This window comes from Nerophis ophidion, linkage group LG11 (assembly GCF_033978795.1).
Source record: "Nerophis ophidion isolate RoL-2023_Sa linkage group LG11, RoL_Noph_v1.0, whole genome shotgun sequence".
NCBI classification, from domain to species: Eukaryota; Metazoa; Chordata; class Actinopteri; order Syngnathiformes; family Syngnathidae; genus Nerophis; species Nerophis ophidion.
Genome location: NC_084621.1, coordinates 30664847 through 30683108, shown reverse-complemented (window position 1 = coordinate 30683108; position 18262 = coordinate 30664847). Strand labels below are relative to the sequence as shown.

The window sequence follows — 18262 nt, the reverse complement described above, 5'->3', positions numbered from 1 at the left end:
CTTTTGACTTCACTTGGACTTGAGCCTTTTGATTTGACAAGACTTGCTACTTTCCCCAAAAACCAAAGATTAGAAAGTTATTCTGGAGCGCGCCGTATCTTTCAGCGTGTGTGCTATCGGTACAACATCCAATAAAATTAGATCCACGTTGTTTTCATCCGACAGCATTCATTCAATCAAATTTCAGGACAACCAATGAAGAAGAGCTGCAGGGATGGAAATGAAGATTTACAAAATCAGCTGAAAATGTTTTAATCCTAGAACACTGAGCACGTCCCGGTTCATCGCACTTAGCAATGAAATCGCTGATCAGTTCGTCTACTTCTACGATATTGTTGTTAATCTTCACCTTCAGTTTGATAGATATATCGAGCCATGCCCAGTTCCCCTTGTTTCTCACGCCCTTATCGATATATTTCGCTAATGAAGCATTCCTATCTTAAATAAGCTTAACCATGTCTGAAACTGTTTTGTCAATAAAGAAACGTGTTAATTGAGAGTAACTGTGTTTTCTTTCCAGATTAGTCGCCGATAAACACAACCAATATAAACAGAATACGAGTTCAGAAACGCTCACAATAATTGAGGATCAGGGACTAGATATTGTCAGCAAATGACGCGTGCAGACGCCTATAACGGGCAATGTCATTGGTTGATGTTGTCAGCTGATAGTAGAGCTAGCCAATCTGGTGCCTTCACACATTGGCATTATATTTTTTGCAGGAATTCTCTGCCTTGTACTGATAACTAGGTCAACGCAGAGACAAAAACCACGAGTACCTAACCCCCTCAATAATTTTCTCCCCGGATTTAAACGATTCACAGAAATGACCCTGGCGGCACCAAAATCGGCGGAATTTCGCGGATCCGCGGAAAATTCCCATCCCTGAAGCTAGGGCTGGGCGATATATCGATATATAAGATATCTTTTTCCAAGATGGCGGCGCCCGGACGGGCTGCGACATTGCGGAGCTCTTGCTAAGGATGGAACATTTGGCGGAAATGCCGGACAGTTCTGCAGACTTCATGGCTGGCTCGCATCGTGGTCACTCCGTGATCACGTACGACCGCCAGACACTTCTGGATATGGACATATCGGGCCGTTTTGGACTGATAGACGCGTGCTTGCTGGACGTGCTGACTAGCACGGGAGTGCTGCGGCGGCTACATCCAGCGGCCTGTGAAGCAGGGGAGTATAGTAGCAGCGGGGGCCGTCTACGGAGCAGACGCCAGCGGTGTGATCGGAAACGCGGATGCCGAGCGGGGCTACAAACAAAGCAGAAGGCTAATCCCCAAAGAACACCACTTCCCTCCATCCTGCAGCCGGATTTAAATAAAAGATGCGAGACTACTGGTCTGGGTAAGGAGTCAGTTAAATTAGAACAAGTTTTTTCTGCTTTGAGTGTTTCAGAGTTGGACATGTGTTTTACCGAGGTGGCTAACTATGATGCGTGCAGTTTATCAAAGCAACAAACAAACAATCGGAAAATCCCCATTACTGAGGTGGCTAACCATGATACGTGCAGTTTATCAAAGCAACAATCAAACAATCGGAAAATTCCCGTCGTATCAATTCCTAGATATGGTCGTAATTATACTAAATGCACTGGGCATAATAAACACAACATTATTAATATTGCTACTACGGATAATTTGATCAAAAATTCCCTAAAACAGCCGACTACCTATAATATAGGTTTTTTAAACATAAGATCATTGTCTCCCAAAACGTTGTTAGTTAATGATATTATCAGAGACAACAATCTTAACGTCATCGGTCTCAGTGAAACCTGGCTTAAACCAAACGACTTTTTTGCGCTAAATGAGGCATGTCCTCCTAACTTTACACATGCGCATATTGCCCGTCCGCTTAAAAGGGGTGGGGGGGGTCGTACTAATATACAACAAAAACTTTAACCTTAGTCCTAACATAAATAATAAATATAAATCGTTTGAGGTGCTTACTATGAGGTCTGTCACACCGCTGCCTCTACACCTGGCTGTTATCTACCGCCCCCCAGGGCCCTATTCGGACTTTATCAATGAATTCTCAGAGTTCGTTGCTGATCTAGTGACACACGCCGATAATATAATCACAATGGGGGACTTTAATATCCATTTGAATACCCCATCGGACCCACCGTGCGTAGCGCTCCAGACTATAATTGATAGCTGTGGTCTCACACAAATAATAAATGAACCCACGCATCGCAACGGTAATACGATAGACCTAGTGCTTGTCAGGGGTATCACCGTTTCCAAAGTTACGATAGTCCCGTATACTAAAGTATTGTCCGATCATTACCTTATAAAATTCGAGGTTCAGACGCATGTTCGTCAAACTAATAATAATAATAACTGCTATAGCAGCCGCAACATTAATACGGCCACAACGACAACTCTTGCTGACCTACTGCCCTCGGTAATGGCACCATTCCCAAAATTATGTGGGCTCTATTGATAACCTCACTAACAACTTTAACGACGCCTTGCGCGAAACCATTGATAACATAGCACCGCTAAAGTTAAAAAAGGCTCCAAAAAAGCGCACCCCGTGGTTTACAGAAGAAACTAGAGCTCAGAAATTATTATGCAGAAAGCTGGAACGCAAATGGCGCACGACTAAACTTGAGGTGCACCATCAAGCATGGAGTGATGGTTTAATAACTTATAAACGCATGCTTACCTTAGCTAAAGCTAAATATTACTCAAAGCTCATCCACCGTAATAAAAACGATCCTAAATTTTTGTTTAGTACGGTAGCATCGCTAACCCAACAAGGGACTCCTTCCAGTAGCTCCACCCACTCAGCTGATGACTTTATGCAATTCTTTAGTAAGAAAATTGAAGTCATTAGAAAGGAGATTAAAGACAATGCGTCCCAGCTACAACGGGGTTCTATTAACACTGACACGATTGTATATACGGCGGATATTGCCCTCCAAAATAGTTTCTCTCGTTTTGAGGAAATAACATTAGAGGAATTGTTACAACGTGTAAATGGAATAAAACAAACAACATGTTTACTTGACCCTCTTCCTGGGAAACTGATCAAGGAGCTCTTTGTATTATTAGGTCCATCAGTGCTAAATATTATAAACTTATCACTTTCCTCGGGCACTGTTCCCCTAGCATTCAAAAAACCGGTTATTCATCCTCTTCTTAAAAGACCTAACCTCGATCCTGACCTCATAGTAAACTACCGACCGGTGTCTCACCTTCCCTTTATTTCAAAACTCCTCGAAAAAATTGTTGCGGAGCAGTTAAATGAACAATTAGCGTCTAACAATCTATGTGAAACCTTTCAATCCGGTTTCAGGGCAAATCACTCCACGGAGACAGCCCTCGCAAAAATGACTAATGATCTATTGCTAACGATGGATTCTGGTGCGTTATCTATGTTGCTGCTCCTTGATCTTAGCGCTACTTTCGATACTGTCGATCATAATATTTTATTAGAACGTATCAAAACACGAATTGGTATGTCAGACTTAGCCCTGTCTCAGTTTAACTCTTATCTTACTGATAGGATGCAGTGTGTCTCCCATAACAATATGACCTCGGACTACGTTAAGGTAACGTGTGGAGTTCCCCAGGGTTCAGTCCTTGGCCCTGCACTCTTCAGCATCTACATGCTGCCGCTAGGTGACATCATACGCAAATACGGTGTTAGCTTTCACTGTTATGCTGATGACACCCAACTCTACATGCCCCTAAAGCTGACCAACATGCCGGATTGTAGTCAACTGGAGGCGTGTCTTGATGAAATTAAACAATGGATGTCCGCTAACATTTTGCAACTCAACGCCAAAAAAACGAAAATGCTGATTATCGGTCCTGCTAGACACCGAACTCTATTTAATAATACAACTCTAACATTTGACAACCAAACAATTAAACAAGGAGACACGGTAAAGAATCTGGGTATTATCTTCGACCCAACTCTCTCCTTTGAGGCACACATTAAAAGCGTTACTAAAACGGCCTTTTTTCATCTCCGTAATATCGCTAAAATTTGCTCCATTCTGTCCACTAAAGACGCTGAGATCATTATCCATGCGTTTGTTACGTCTCGCCTTGATTACTGTAACGTATTATTTTCGGGTCTCCCCATGTCTAGCATTAAAAGATTACAGTTGGTACAAAATGCGGCTGCTAGACTTTTGACAAGAACAAGAACGTTTGATCACATTACGCCTGTACTGGCTCACCTACACTGGCTTCCTGTGCACTTAAGATGTGACTTTAAGGTTGTACTACTTACGTATAAAATACTACACGGTCTAGCTCCATCCTATCTTGCCGATTGTATTGTACCATATGTCCCGGCAAGAAATCTGCGTTCAAAGGACTCCGGCTTAGTGATTCCCAAAGCCCAAAAAAAGTCTGCGGGCTATAGAGCTTTTTAATTTTGGGCTCCAGTACTCTGGAATGCCCTCCCGGTAACAGTTTGAGATGCCACCTCAGTAGAAGCATTTAACTCTCACCTTAAAACTCATTTGTATACTCTAGCCTTTAAATAGACTCCCTTTTTAGACCAGTTGATCTGCCGTTTCTTTTCTTTTTCTTCTATGTCCCACTCTCCTTTGTGGAGGGGGTCCGGTCCGATCCGGTGGCCATGTACTGCTTGCCTGTGTATCGGCTGGGGACATCTCTGCGCTGCTGATCCGCCTCCGCTTGGGATGGTTTCCTGCTGGCTCCGCTGTGAACGGGACTCTCGCTGCTGTGTTGGATCCGCTTTGGACTGGACTCTCGCGACTGTGTTGGATCCATTATGGATTGAACTTTCACAGTATCATGTTAGACCCGCTCGACATCCATTGCTTTCCTCCTCTCCAAGGTTCTTATAGTCATCATTGTCACCGACGTCCCACTGGGTCATTATTGTCACCGATGTCCCACTGGGTGTGAGTTTTCCCTGCCCTTATGTGGGCCTACCGAGGATGTCGTAGTGGTTTGTGCAGCCCTTTGAGACACTAGTGATTTAGGGCTATATAAGTAAACATTGATTGATTGATAGATATATCGCGGGTTTGTCCCTCTGCGATATAGAAAATGACTTTATCGTAATATTCGATTATATGTTCTCACACCGCGTGCATTACATTAATGGCGTGTCTCACTCCTTCTCGTCTGTCCTTCTCACAGAGAGGTAAAATAAGCCCGCCTTCTTACATACGTCACATACTGTCCACGTCTAGCGTCATATGCTCTCGCCGAGAGCTAACAATAGCATGGCTAACGTTAGCTGAGACAGGTAGAGTTGCATTTAGCTGCGGGCATTACACAACAGGGCGTTTCTCACTCCTCCTCGTCTCTCATTCTGAAAGATACGGAAAACAAGCCCACCTTATTACATACGTCACATACTCTCGCGAGTCTAGCAACATAGCTCTCGCCGATCAGAGAGGTAGCAGCATGGCTAATGTTAGCTGAGCCAGGTCGAGCGAGCGGAGCTTGTGACAACACAAGAGAGACATGGTGCGAAACTTATAACAAATGGAGGAAGTACAATAAATGCCCAACATAAAGAGCAGGGGGTCCATCATCTGCTGGGGGTTTGGCTCCAAGAGGGAAGATATTCAGCAGACAACGGCAATATGCTGTTCGATGTATATACTATTATGATTACCCTGTGTGATGACTGTATTATACTGATAGTATATATTTGTACCATGAATTGATTAACATGGACTCCGACTTAAACAACTTGAAAAATGTATTCGGGTGTTACCATTTAGTGGTCAATTGTACGGAATATGTACTGTATTGTGCAATCTACTAATAAAAGTTTCAATCAATCAATGCAAAGTATGCAGCAGAAGTGTTACTACAAAAAGGTAGCAACACTATTAATTTGTTCTTTCCTTTAAAAAGTCACCCATGAGAGAATGAAGAGTATTTAATGAATACAGTTTTGGTCAATTGACTTAGTTGTGATTTCCTTCTCTGCATGAAAGTTTAAAATGAGAATAATAATGCAGTATGAAGAAGAATGTTTTAATGTAGACACATAGAATCATCATACTGCTGTGATTATATGCATCAAGTGTTCATTCAAGGACAAGGCAAAATATCGAAATATATATCATATATCGCAATATGGCATAAAAATATTGCGATATTAATAAAAGCCAATATCGCCCAGCCCTACCTGGAGCGAGAACAAAAAGATACCAAAGAGAGTTTCGTTCAGGTATAAAAACTACGAGTTGGCCAACAAAAAACAAATGGCAGTATGCAAAACATGTGGTTTGAAGATTACAGACTGAGACGCAACAACTTCCAACTTCGTTTGACATTTGAAGTTGCACAAGGAACGGTAAGTTTTGAAATGTAAGCTAATGTTTATTGGCAAAGTAATGTAACTTTTATTTGCTGTGGATTTAAGTCGGTGGGCCCTGCGATTAGATGGCGACTTGTCCAGGGTGTACGCCGCCTTCCGCCCGAATGCAGCTGAGGCAGGCTCCAGCGATCCCCCGCGACCCCGAACGGGACAAGCGGTAGGAAATGGATGGATGGATGGATGGTTAAATCAGTGAGGCTGTAAACTCATCGCTAACGTTATAACGTTATTGGAAACACTGCAACCTGTTGCGTCCACTGCAGTTCACTACATTATTCATACTTTTTAAGTGATTTTTTTAAGCAGGTACCTATAAATATTGTCACGTTAGTCAAGGTATCACACACAGTAACGTAACGTTAGACGGCAGTCAACATCAACGTGTATTTTATCCACCTACAAAAAGACAAAAATAGTAAAATAAAGGTCAGTTAAAATGTACAATATATTATGAATGTGTACCGTTTTAGCTAGCTTTCCGATATACTGGTAGTTGTTAACCTCACAACACACGTGAATTGCAGGACTGGAGACGGTGAATTAACAAGCGATATAACTTATGTTTCTTTACAGAACGGGCCGTGTTGAAGGCAAAATAAAGCAATGAAAATATTCTTTGTATGGTTTACACTTAAACTGACATTGATTTCATTAAGTTTATCTCTTTGAGGTGGCTTAAATATGTTTAGCTGCTGACCCCGTCCACAGCAATGTAAAGCCGAAGTCGTGTGCTGGTAGCCTGTCTGCTTCTCTTTATTGTGAGTGGGTTGCCCGCCATTTTCCGTGTAGTCCCTCATACAACCCCACTTAACGAATCCATTCAACCCGAAAAAAGTTTTAAAATACATGACTAGTGCTGCAACCTGCAACAGCAGCAACTGTAATTAATTATTTTCCCACAATTTCAAATGCACGTGTTTTAATAAATGATTACAGTTTTAAAAGCATACACAATCTGTGTAAATATATTAGTCTGTGGTTAAAAAGACTTAAAAGGACTCGAAACTCAAAATGCAGGACTTCGGACTTGACTTCACACTTTCCAGTCTTGACTTTCCACTTGACTCAGGACTTGCCTGTCTTGACTCTTGACTTGACTCGATACTTGAGGGCAAAGACTTGAGACTTACTTATGAATTACAAAACAATGACTTGAAGTCTAGGGCTGGGCGATATATCGATATATCGCGGGTTTGTGCGATATAGAAAATGACTATATCATGATATTCGAGTTTACGTTCTACGGCGTGGCGCAGTTGGCAGAGTGGCCGTGCGCAACCCGAGGGTCCCTGGTTCAATCCCCACCCAGTATGAACCTCGTGACGTCCGTTGTGTCCTGAGCAAGACACTTCACCCTTGCTCCTGATGGGTGCTGGTTAGCGCCTTGCATGGCAGCTCCCTACATCAGTGTGTGAATGTGTGTGTGAATGGGTGAATGTGGAAGTAGTGTTAAAGCGCTTTGAGTACCTTGAAGGTAGAAAAGCGCTATACAAGTACAACCCATTTACACAGTGGCGTTTAGCTGCTGGCATTACTCTACAGGCTCTTCCCACTCCTTGTGTCTCCTTCTCACAGACAGCAAGCGCACCTTCTTACATAAGTCACGTCATACGTCACATACTTATACGCCCTTGCGGAGCAGAGAGGTAGCAGCATAGGTAACGTTAGCTGTGATGTGAGCGGAGCCGTGCGAGTGGTAATACAAGAGAAAGAAGGTGCGAATCTGGTAACAAATGAAGGAAGAATTAATTCCTAAGAAAAACAGCAGGGGGCCCATCGTTTGGCTTCAAGTGGGAATATGTCGAACATCCATCCATTTTATACCGCTTGTCCCTTTTGGGGTCGCTGGAGCCTATCTCAGCTGCATTCGGGCTGAAGGCGGGGTACACCCTGGACAAGTCGCCAGCTCATTGCAGGGCCAACACATATAGACAGACAACACTCACACTCACATTCACACACTAGGGCCAATTTAGTGTTGCCAATCAACTTATCCCCAGGTGCATGTCTTTTGAGGTGGGAGGAAGCCGGTGTACCTCGAGGGAACCCACGCAGTCACGGTGAGAACACTCAAACTCCACACAGAAATATCCCGAGCCCGGGATTGAACCCAGGACTGCTCAGGACCTTCGTATTGCGAGGCAGATGCGCTATCCCCTCCTCCACCGTGCTGCCCAGGAATATGTCGAACAGACAACTGTATTTTGTCAAGTGTGGGGCAAAAGTAGCATTACTGCTAATATGTAAGTCACCTGCTAGAGAATGAAGAGTGATGTAACAGCCAATCAGCAGTGCGTATTCGGAGCGCATGTAACATGGAATGAGCAGAAAGGTGTTTTTAGCAGGTAAGGCAGCGGACTCTCCCCAAATGATAATAAACACCTCCCAGTCAACTACTAGTAACATCACTATGAGCCCGTTTATGTTCTAGAAACAATCGGCAGCTCAGCTCGCTCGCAGTCCTTGAGGTAAAGGCTAATTAGCTATTGGCGTAACGTTAGCTCACTGTGCGCTGTGTGTGTGTGCCTGCGTGCGTGCGTGCGTGTGTTACGGACAGCAAAGCCCTGTCTGTCTGAGAAAAAGACAAGCAATATTGATTTACAGTTAAAAACTAAGTTATTTCACTTGACTTTTTTCTTTGTTGATTGAGCTATGTTGAAGCAGCAAAAAACAACATTATGTTTAATGAAGAGTTTCCGTCTCTGATAGTTGATATAATAATGTAAGTGCATCATAAAGCCTTCATGGACTCCATGGTGTTCAGGGATGAATAGTCTCTCCTATTGCTACTGTACTATTTTTTCAGCTATAGTTACATTAATCATAAGTAATGTAGCAGCCTAGTTTTGAATGGCATGGTCCATGCTATCCCATGTTGATAAAATATAACATTTACATAATAAAAATCAACTACAGGCTTCCTAAATGCTGTAATAAATTAAGCAGAGACCCCAAAAGGGACAAGCGGTAGGAAATGGATGGATGGATGGAGTTGAGCATATGTCAGCAGACTCAGCATGTGGCCCCACTTTTAACAAATTTTCAAACGCTTAATGCAAACGCTTACTTACAGTAAGTCTTTAATTTGACTTTGAAAGTCAATATTTTAGTATCTCAGGTAACTAGGACTGTTTTGTTTTTACTTTACGGAAAAATATCCAGATATATATTGTATATTACCATTCAGCAAATGGAGCAAAAAGCAAAACCAAAAGTTTTAGGATTCTTCACGCGACGAAGCCGGCCTACGTTACCACAGTCTGTAGTCTATTGGACTACAATGTGAAATAATGTTTTATGTATGTATACATAGATACATCTGTCATCTCTATCTTTTTTTTTTTAATTTATTTTTTATTTATTTATTTATTTTTTTTAATTTATACTACCATATTGTATATGCACCTTAGGAGGAGCTGCTCCAATTTCGTTGTTCTTTGAACCTGTTCATTGCAATAATGACAATAAAACTCTATTCTATTCTATTCTATTCTATTGCCCCCCGGGCTGTGGTGGTAGCGACGAGGTGGAGACGTGATGGCGACAGGCCGAGTTAAACCGATCCTTACACCCACCCACCCCTTTCCCCAATCCCCTCCCCCTGGAGAGTCACCACCTTAACTTACAAATTTTCTGGGGGAAACACTGTCCGCATGTCAACATCTCCATTCGGTGCCACACGCCCACACCATCAAAATGCCGAGGTAAACATTTCCAGATAAACACCGTATGGAAAAAGTAGTCAACAACAAAAGGAGATCATGTCCGCAGTAACGTTCCACATAGCGAAGGACGAACACTATTTGATTTCCTGTTATGCTGGTCATTGTTATTTGACATTTATTGAAATATCTTGTGTGACATCATGTACAAAAGTGCACTTTATTTGTTTTAAACTATTGTAGTGGCGTTCTGTACAAAAAGTGAACTTTAATTTAGTGTTGTTTTGATATGTCATCCTAGTGACATCATGCACAAAAGTGCAGTAATAGCTTATTTTAAAATGTCTCTGACAATCTTGCACTTTCTGTTTTGGAAATGACATGAATGTTTGTGCCACTGCTTAATGACTGTTAGATAAATACAGTTTTGGTCAATTGACTTAGTTGTGATTTCTTTCTCTGCATGAAAATTTAAAATGAGCATATATTAATGCAGTATGAACAATAATGTTTTAATGTAGACACATAGAATCATCATACTGGTGTGATTATATGCATCAAGTGTTAATTAAAGGCTAAGGCAAAATATCGAAATATATATCATGTATCGCGATATTGCCTAAATACATCGAGATATTAAAAAAAGGCGATATCACCCAGCCCTAACTTGGTCTCACCACTGGAAAATAGTACTCTAGTCTTAAAGGCCTACTGAAACCCACTACTACCCACCACGCAGTCTGATAGCTTATATATCAATGATGCAACACATGCCAATATGGCCTTTTTAGTTTACTAAATTAGAATTTTAAATTTCCCGGGAGTTTCGTCTTCGAAACGTCGTGTAATGATGACGTGTACGCAAGACGTCACGGGTTTTTAGGAAGTATGAGCGCTGCGCACACACAAAGCTAAACGTCGTCTGCTTTAACGGCATAGTTATACAGTTTTTTGGACATCTGTGTTGCTGAATCTTTTGCAATTTGTTCAATTAATATTGAAAAAGTCACAGTAGAAATATGGAGTTGGGAAGCTTTGGCCTTTAGCCACACAAACACACAGTGATTCCTTGTTTAAAATTCCTGGAGGTGAAACTTTCCTATGGATCAGAGCGCGGTCAAGAGAACATGGATCCCGACCACATGTCAACCAGCAGGTTTCGGTGAGAAAATTGTGGTTAAAAAGTCAGTTCTTACCGGAGAACAGCTGCGCTTGTTCCGTCCATAGGTGCCGTCGACTCCCCTAAGACACTGCGCGTCAAGACACCCGTGGAGACACCCTTCCAACTAGCAGGTAATATTAAACTCACTAAAACACTAGCAACACAATACAAAGATAAGGGATTTCCCAGAATTAACCTAGTAAACGTGTCTAAAAACTTTGGAATCTGTCCCAATGCAATCGCTTTTTTTTTTTAACTTTTATTTATTTTTATTTTTTTCTAGTCTGTCGCTATCAATATCCTCAAACACGAATCTTTCATCCTCGCTCAAATTAATGGGTAAATTGTCGTTTTCTCTGTCCGAATAGCACTTTTTCTTGGAGGCTCCCATTAAAAACAATGTGAATATGTGAGGAGCCATCAAACATGTGACGTCATCGTCTGCGAATTCCGGTAGAGGCAGGGAATTTCTCTTAGCACCGAAAGTTGCGAACTTTACAGTGGATGTTCTCTACTAAATCCTTTCAGTAAAAATATGACAATATCGCGACATGATCAAGTATAACACATAGAATGGACCTGCTATCCCCGTTTAAATAATAACATCTAATTTCAGTAGATTTGACAAAGTAAATATGATTAATTTGATTGAGTGGTGTATGTTGTGTACCTGAATTCGGGGGTCCAGTTCGTCATCGTAGGGGCTGTGAAGCTGGTCTTTAGACGTTTTGTCACCGACTTTTTCGCGGCAGTTGTCCCTCTGTGACATATCCGGCGATGTTTCACGGGTTTGGGTCGCCTTGCCCTCCTCGTCCGCACCGGGTCGAATCTCTCTCCAGTCCCCCGCGTCAGACTCCCCGGAACCGGCGGAGCTCTCCCGCAAGTCGCCTGGCTCCATTCCAGAACAGGCGGTTGCGATGGCAATTGGTGCTAGCGAACGGACGTAGCAGTTGTCATATAGCAAATACTAAATATATGTATTTGAAAGACGTCAACGGAGAAGATTAAAAGCGTCGAGCTGCCGCGGGTGTTGGTTAGCACACTTGCTGCCATATCAAATCACACCGAGTCACTTAGCAACACATGCTAAGCTAAAGCTAGCCGGCAGCTTGACGTCCGAGCAGCACGTCTAAAAAAATGTCGTCACTTTGCTTTGCAGCATGAACAATAAAATGTTACGACGTTGACAGAGACAACACTTTTATGTCCGGCCTTTCTGCTATTATTTAAATGAGTCATCACTGGCTTGCGCTTAGGCTAGCTAAGCAGCTAGCTAGCTGCTTCGGTCTCACATCGCCATGAAAGTGAAGCCAAGCAGTGTTTGTGCGCATAGTTAAGGTTGGGACCACTGCGGCTTCCGTAGTTCCGGAAGTAAGGGCGTTTAAAAATAATTGTTTTTTTTAATGAGATTCTTTATCGTAGTTTTTTAATTACGTCGAATGTGTGTTATGGATTAAGGTTTGGTGTTTTTCATATTAATGTCATTTGAACGAACCTGCGTCAAGTTGCCCTCCCCCTTTTGTCACAGTTTTTAATTTATTCTGAAATGCATTTTCTGACTAGTGACGTCATCCGGTCGTCGTCGTCCCTTGTACAATTCTTGTGCTGTTCCAATTAAGTTATTTACTGAAATTGAGTGGGCCTATGGCTTTGCGCTTTGTTTATTTTATATATATATAAATAAATGGGTTGTGCTTGTATAGCGCTTTTCTACCTTCAAGGTACTCAAAGCGCTTTGACACTACTTCCACATTTACCCATTCACACACTGATGGAGGGAGCTGCCATGCAAGGCGCCAACCAGCACCCATCAGAAGCAAGGGTGAAGTGTCTTGCTCAGGACACAACGGACGTGACGAGGTTGGTACTGGGTGGGATTTGAACCAGGGACCCTCGGGTTGCGCACGGCCATTCTCCCACTATGCCACGCCGTCCCATATATATATATATATATATATATATATATATATATATATATATATATATATATATATATATATATATATATATATATATATATATATATATATATATATATATATATATATATATATATATATATATATATATATACGTATATATATATATGTATATATATATATATATATATATATATATGTATATATATATAAACATATATATATAATTTAAAAAAATGTATATTCTTTTTTAGTTAATTTGAATTTACAACCCCCTGGCACTGTTTTATTTTGTACTGTTTTTGTACTGTTTTGTACAGTTTTTGTACTTATTTCTATTATTGTTTCTCATCTGTTTGATTGTAAATGTTGAAATTTATAAATAAAAGTTTAAAAAAACAAAAACAATTCCCGTGCTGCATAAATTATTTGTCTCAATTTTTATACTATTAACGTATTATTCATAACCAGACCTCCCACCGTGTCAAAACATCCCAAAACCAGTTCCAGTCACTTGTGCTGCGAACATTTTTGGACTAACTATAACATTTTATTAATGTGTCATGGTTTGTATGTTCTTAACGTGTAATTAACATGTTATTTCTTTATAACCAACCCCCAACTATGTCAAAATCTCCACTAGCTTGGTTAGGAATAAAAACAAGTTAATAACGTAAAAAGCATGAAACTATAACAACTGAAAAACAATAATAATTAAACCAAAAACGAGCAATCAATGTTTAGCTATAATACTTTTCACCGGGTTGTTTAAACGCAAACCAATATTTTAAAACTAAAATCCAGTTTAAGCGACTCGAATCAGATGCATATTTTTGTTTGGAATAGAGATGTGACGTTCGTGAACAAATCAAGTCTTTTGAACGGCAGTTTTTGGTGAACGATGAGAACCGATTCCCAGTTGTTGCCGTTATTTTATGCTCATGCAAATTTAGCGTCGCCAATTGTTCATTTCGTACATGCGTGCCACCCGACTTGTTTATGGTAAACGAAGCAGCATTTGCATTAAAATAAATAAATAAATAAATAAGATCTGTCTTACGGGAGGAGCTCAAAGTAAAGCTGCTGCTCTTCCACATCAAGAGGAGCAAGATGAGGTGGTTCGGGCATCTGGTCAGGATGCCACCCGAGCGCCTCCCAAGGGAGGTGTTTCGGGCACGTCTGACAGGTAGGAAGCCACGGGGAAGACCCAGGACACGTTGGGAAGACTATGTGTCCCGGCTAACCTGGGAATGCCTCAGGATCCCCCAGGAGGAGCAGGACGAAGTGGCTCGGGAGAGGGAAGTCTGGGCTTCCCTGCTCAGGCTGCTGCCCCCGCGACCCAACGTCGGATAAGCGGAAGAAGATGTATATATACAGTGGGGCAAAAACGTATTTAGTCAACCACCGATTGTGCAAGTTCTCCCACTTAAAATGATGACAGAGGTCTGTAATTTTCATCATAGGTACAATTCAACTGTGAGAGACAGAATGTGAAAAAAAAAATCCAGGAATTCACATTGTAGGAATTTTAAATAATTTATTTGTAAATTATGGTGGAAAATAAGTATTTGGTCAACCATTCAAAGCTCTCACTGATGGAAGGAGGTTTTGGCTCAAAATCTCACAATACATGGCCCCATTCATTCTTTCCTTAAAACGGATCAATCGTCCTGTCCCCTTAGCAGAAAAACAGCCCCAAAGCATGATGTTTCCACCCCATGATTCACAGTAGGTATGGTGTTCTTGGGATGCAACTCAGTATTCTTCTTCCTCCAAACACGACGAGTTGAGTTTATACCAAAAAGTTATATTTTGGTTTCATCTGACCACATGACATTCTCTCAATCCTCTGCCGTATCATCCATGCGCTCTCTGGCAAACGTCAGACGGGCCTGGACATGCACTGGCTTAAGCAGGGGGACACATCTGGTACTGCAGGATTTGATTCTCTGTCGGCATAGTGTGTTACTGATGGTAACTTTTGTTACTTTGGTTCCCGCTCTCTGCAGGTCATTCACCAGGTCCCCCCGTGTGGTTCTGGGATTTTTGCTCATCGTTCTCATGATCATTTTGACCCCACGGGATAAGATCTTGCGTGGAGCCCCAAATCGAGGGAGATTATCAGTGGTCTTGTATGTCTTCCATTTTCTGATAATTGCTCCCACAGTTGATTTTTTCACACCAAGCTGCTTGCCTATTGTAGATTCACTATTCCCAGTCTGGTGCAGGTCTACAATTCTTTTCCTGGTGTCCTTCAACAGCTCTTTGGTCTTGGCCATAGTGGAGTTTGGAGTCTGACTGTTTGAAGCTGTGGACAGGTGTCTTTTATACAGATAACGAGTTCAAACAGGTGCCATTAATACAGGTAACGAGTGGAGGACAGAAGAGCTTCTTAAAGAAGAAGTTACAGGTCTGTGAGAGACAGAGATCTTCCTTGTTTGAAGTGAACAAATACTATTTTCCACCATAATTTACAAATAAATTCTTTAAAATTCCTACAATGTGAATTCCTGGATTTTTTGTTCACATTCTGTCGCTCACCGTTGAAGTGTACCTATGATGAAAATTACAGACCTCTGTCATCATTTTAAGTGGGAGAACTTGCACAATCGGTGGCGAACTAAATACTTTTTTGCCCCACTATATATATATATATATATATATATATATATATATATATATATGTATATATATATATATATATATATATATATATATATATATATATATATATATGTATGTGTATATATATATATGTATATATCCTCCTCAGACCACAGGTGCAACATGCCAAGGACAGCCTGCAGTTTGCGTACCAGGCAGGCGTTGGTGTGGAGGATGCTATCCTTTACCTGCTGCCATTTCCCTGGATAAGGGAAATGGCACTGTGAGGATCCTGTTCCTGGACTTCTCGAGTGCCTTTAATACCATCCAGCCCCGCCTCCTCCAGGACAAGCGCTACAGAATGCGAGTGGACCCCTGCCTGGTTGCCTGGATTTCGAACTACCTCACCGACAGGCCACAGTACGCCAGACTGAAGGACATCAAGTCTGACACTGTGATCAGCAGCACCGGAGCACCACAGGGAACGGTGCTGGCCCCTCTTCTCTTCACCCTGTACACCGCTGACTTCTGCTACAACTCAGAACTGTGTCACATTCAGAAATACGCGGATGACACTGCCATCGTCAGGGGCATCAGGGACGGAATAGAGGAGGAGTTTCGGAACCTGGTGAGGAACTGTGTTGTCTGGTGCCACACGAAACTCTTGCAGCTCAATCCGTCAAAGACCAAAGAGCTGGTCATTGACTTTGGGAGGTCGAGTGCACGGTCACAACCTATTGTGATCGAGGGAGTTGAGGTACAGACCGTGGACTCATTCAAGTACCTCGGGGTTTGGGTGGACAATAAGCTGGACTGGACTGTTAACATGGACCACTTGTACAGGAGAGGACGGAGCAGGCTGTACTTCCTCAGGAGACTGCACTCCTTCAACATTTGTAGAAAACTCATATGGATGTACTACCAGTCTGTGGTTGCCAGTGTTCTGTTCTACATGGTAGTGTGCTGGGGGGGCAGTACATCTAAAAAGGACAGCTCCAGACTGGAGAAACTGATCAGGCGGGCCGGTTCTACAATCGGAATGAAACTGGACTCACAGGTGACGGTGGCAGAGAAGAGGACTGTGGACAAACTAGTGAGCATCCTGGATGATGCCAGTCACCCTCTGCATAGCGTTCTCAGTAGCCAGAGGAGCCTGTTCAGTTCCAGACTGCTTCATCCCAAGTGCAGGACTAAAAGACTAAAAAACTCCTTTGTCCCACACGCCATTAGACTGTACAACTCCTCTCTGGGGCTGGGGGTACAAGATGACAGGTGATGTAAAACAACAGTGCAATACGTTTTAATAACATGGTCACTACTGCCTACTTTCTCTTGTTATATTCTTATTTTACTGTTATATTTTTATTCCCATTGTTGCTTTTTATTTTTTATTGTTATTGTAATATTTCTCTATTTTGTTTCCATTTAAACTCACCTTATTTACTTTTTTTAAATTGATCTCAACTCTGTGCACTGCTGCTGGAATTTTAATTTTCCTGAAGGAACTCTCCTGAAGGAATCAATAAAGTACTATCTACCTATCTCTCTTCTCTCTGTCTCTCTCTCTCTCTCTATATATATATATACATATATATATTTACCGTATTTTTCGGACTATAAGTCGCAGTCTTCTCCACAGTCCAGCGGGGGGTGAGACCCGGCCAAACCAAAAAAATAACCGCGACTCATAGTCCGAAAAATACGGTACATATACACATATATATATATATATATATATATATATATATATATATATATATATATATATATATATATATATGTAGGGACGGCGTGGAGTGGTTGGGAGAGTGTCCGTGGTGCCAGCAACCGGAGGGTTCCTGGTTCAAATCCCACCTTCTACCAACCTTGTCACGTCTGTTGTGTCCTTGAGCAAGACACTTCACCCTTGCTACTGATGGGTCATGGTTAGGGCCTTGCATGGCAGCCCCCGCCATCAGTGTGCGAATGTGGAAATAGTGTCAAAGCACTTTGAGTACCTTGAAGGTAGAAAAGCGCTATACAAGTATAAACTATTTATATATGTATATGTATATATATATACACATTTATTTACTTACATATACAAATATATATTTTTCAAATTTATTATTTAATTGTATATTTTTTTATTTTATTTATTTAGATACATTTTCCGTGTTCATTAATCCATAGAGGGAGTTTGCAGGTTGTCCCCGTAACTGTGTTGGTTTCCCTGCGAACCCAAAACGGGACAAGCGGTAGAAAAATGGATGGATAATCCAAAGGGTCGTAGTTTCTAACCAAACTATAATAACGAGCCAATCTTTTGAAGGACTCTTTGAAAGGAACGACCCCCCTCCATAAATCTTGTCTCCAGTTTGGACCACTGCAGCTTCTGTAAAAACACAAGGGCAAAATATTTGTTTTGCAGGATATACCTACTTTTTTTCTTTTTTTTGATTTTATGAGTTATTTTATTAGAAAATGTACTGTTTGTCTTTTTGTTGCCGGTATTTTTAGGTTTGGCATTTTTTTATATAAAAGTTGCCCTTCTGTCAACTGGGAAACAAAATCATACGGATAGACAAAC

General features: G+C 41.5%; 1 protein-coding gene across 2 annotated transcripts in view; it reads right to left on the bottom strand.

Moving 5' to 3' along the window:
- sh3bp5la (SH3-binding domain protein 5-like, a) overlaps positions 1-12506 on the bottom strand; it is a 49186-nt gene extending 36680 nt beyond the window's left edge. Inside the window, exon 1 of one of the 2 annotated variants that reach the window (XM_061915556.1) lies at positions 11841-12506. In XM_061915556.1, coding sequence (XP_061771540.1) covers positions 11841-12068 — 228 coding nt within the window. In that variant the 5' untranslated portion in view covers positions 12069-12506. The remainder of the gene's footprint in view (positions 1-11840) is intronic. The other variant, XM_061915555.1, reaches the window with a different exon arrangement.
- Positions 12507-18262: the final 5756 nt, after the last annotated feature.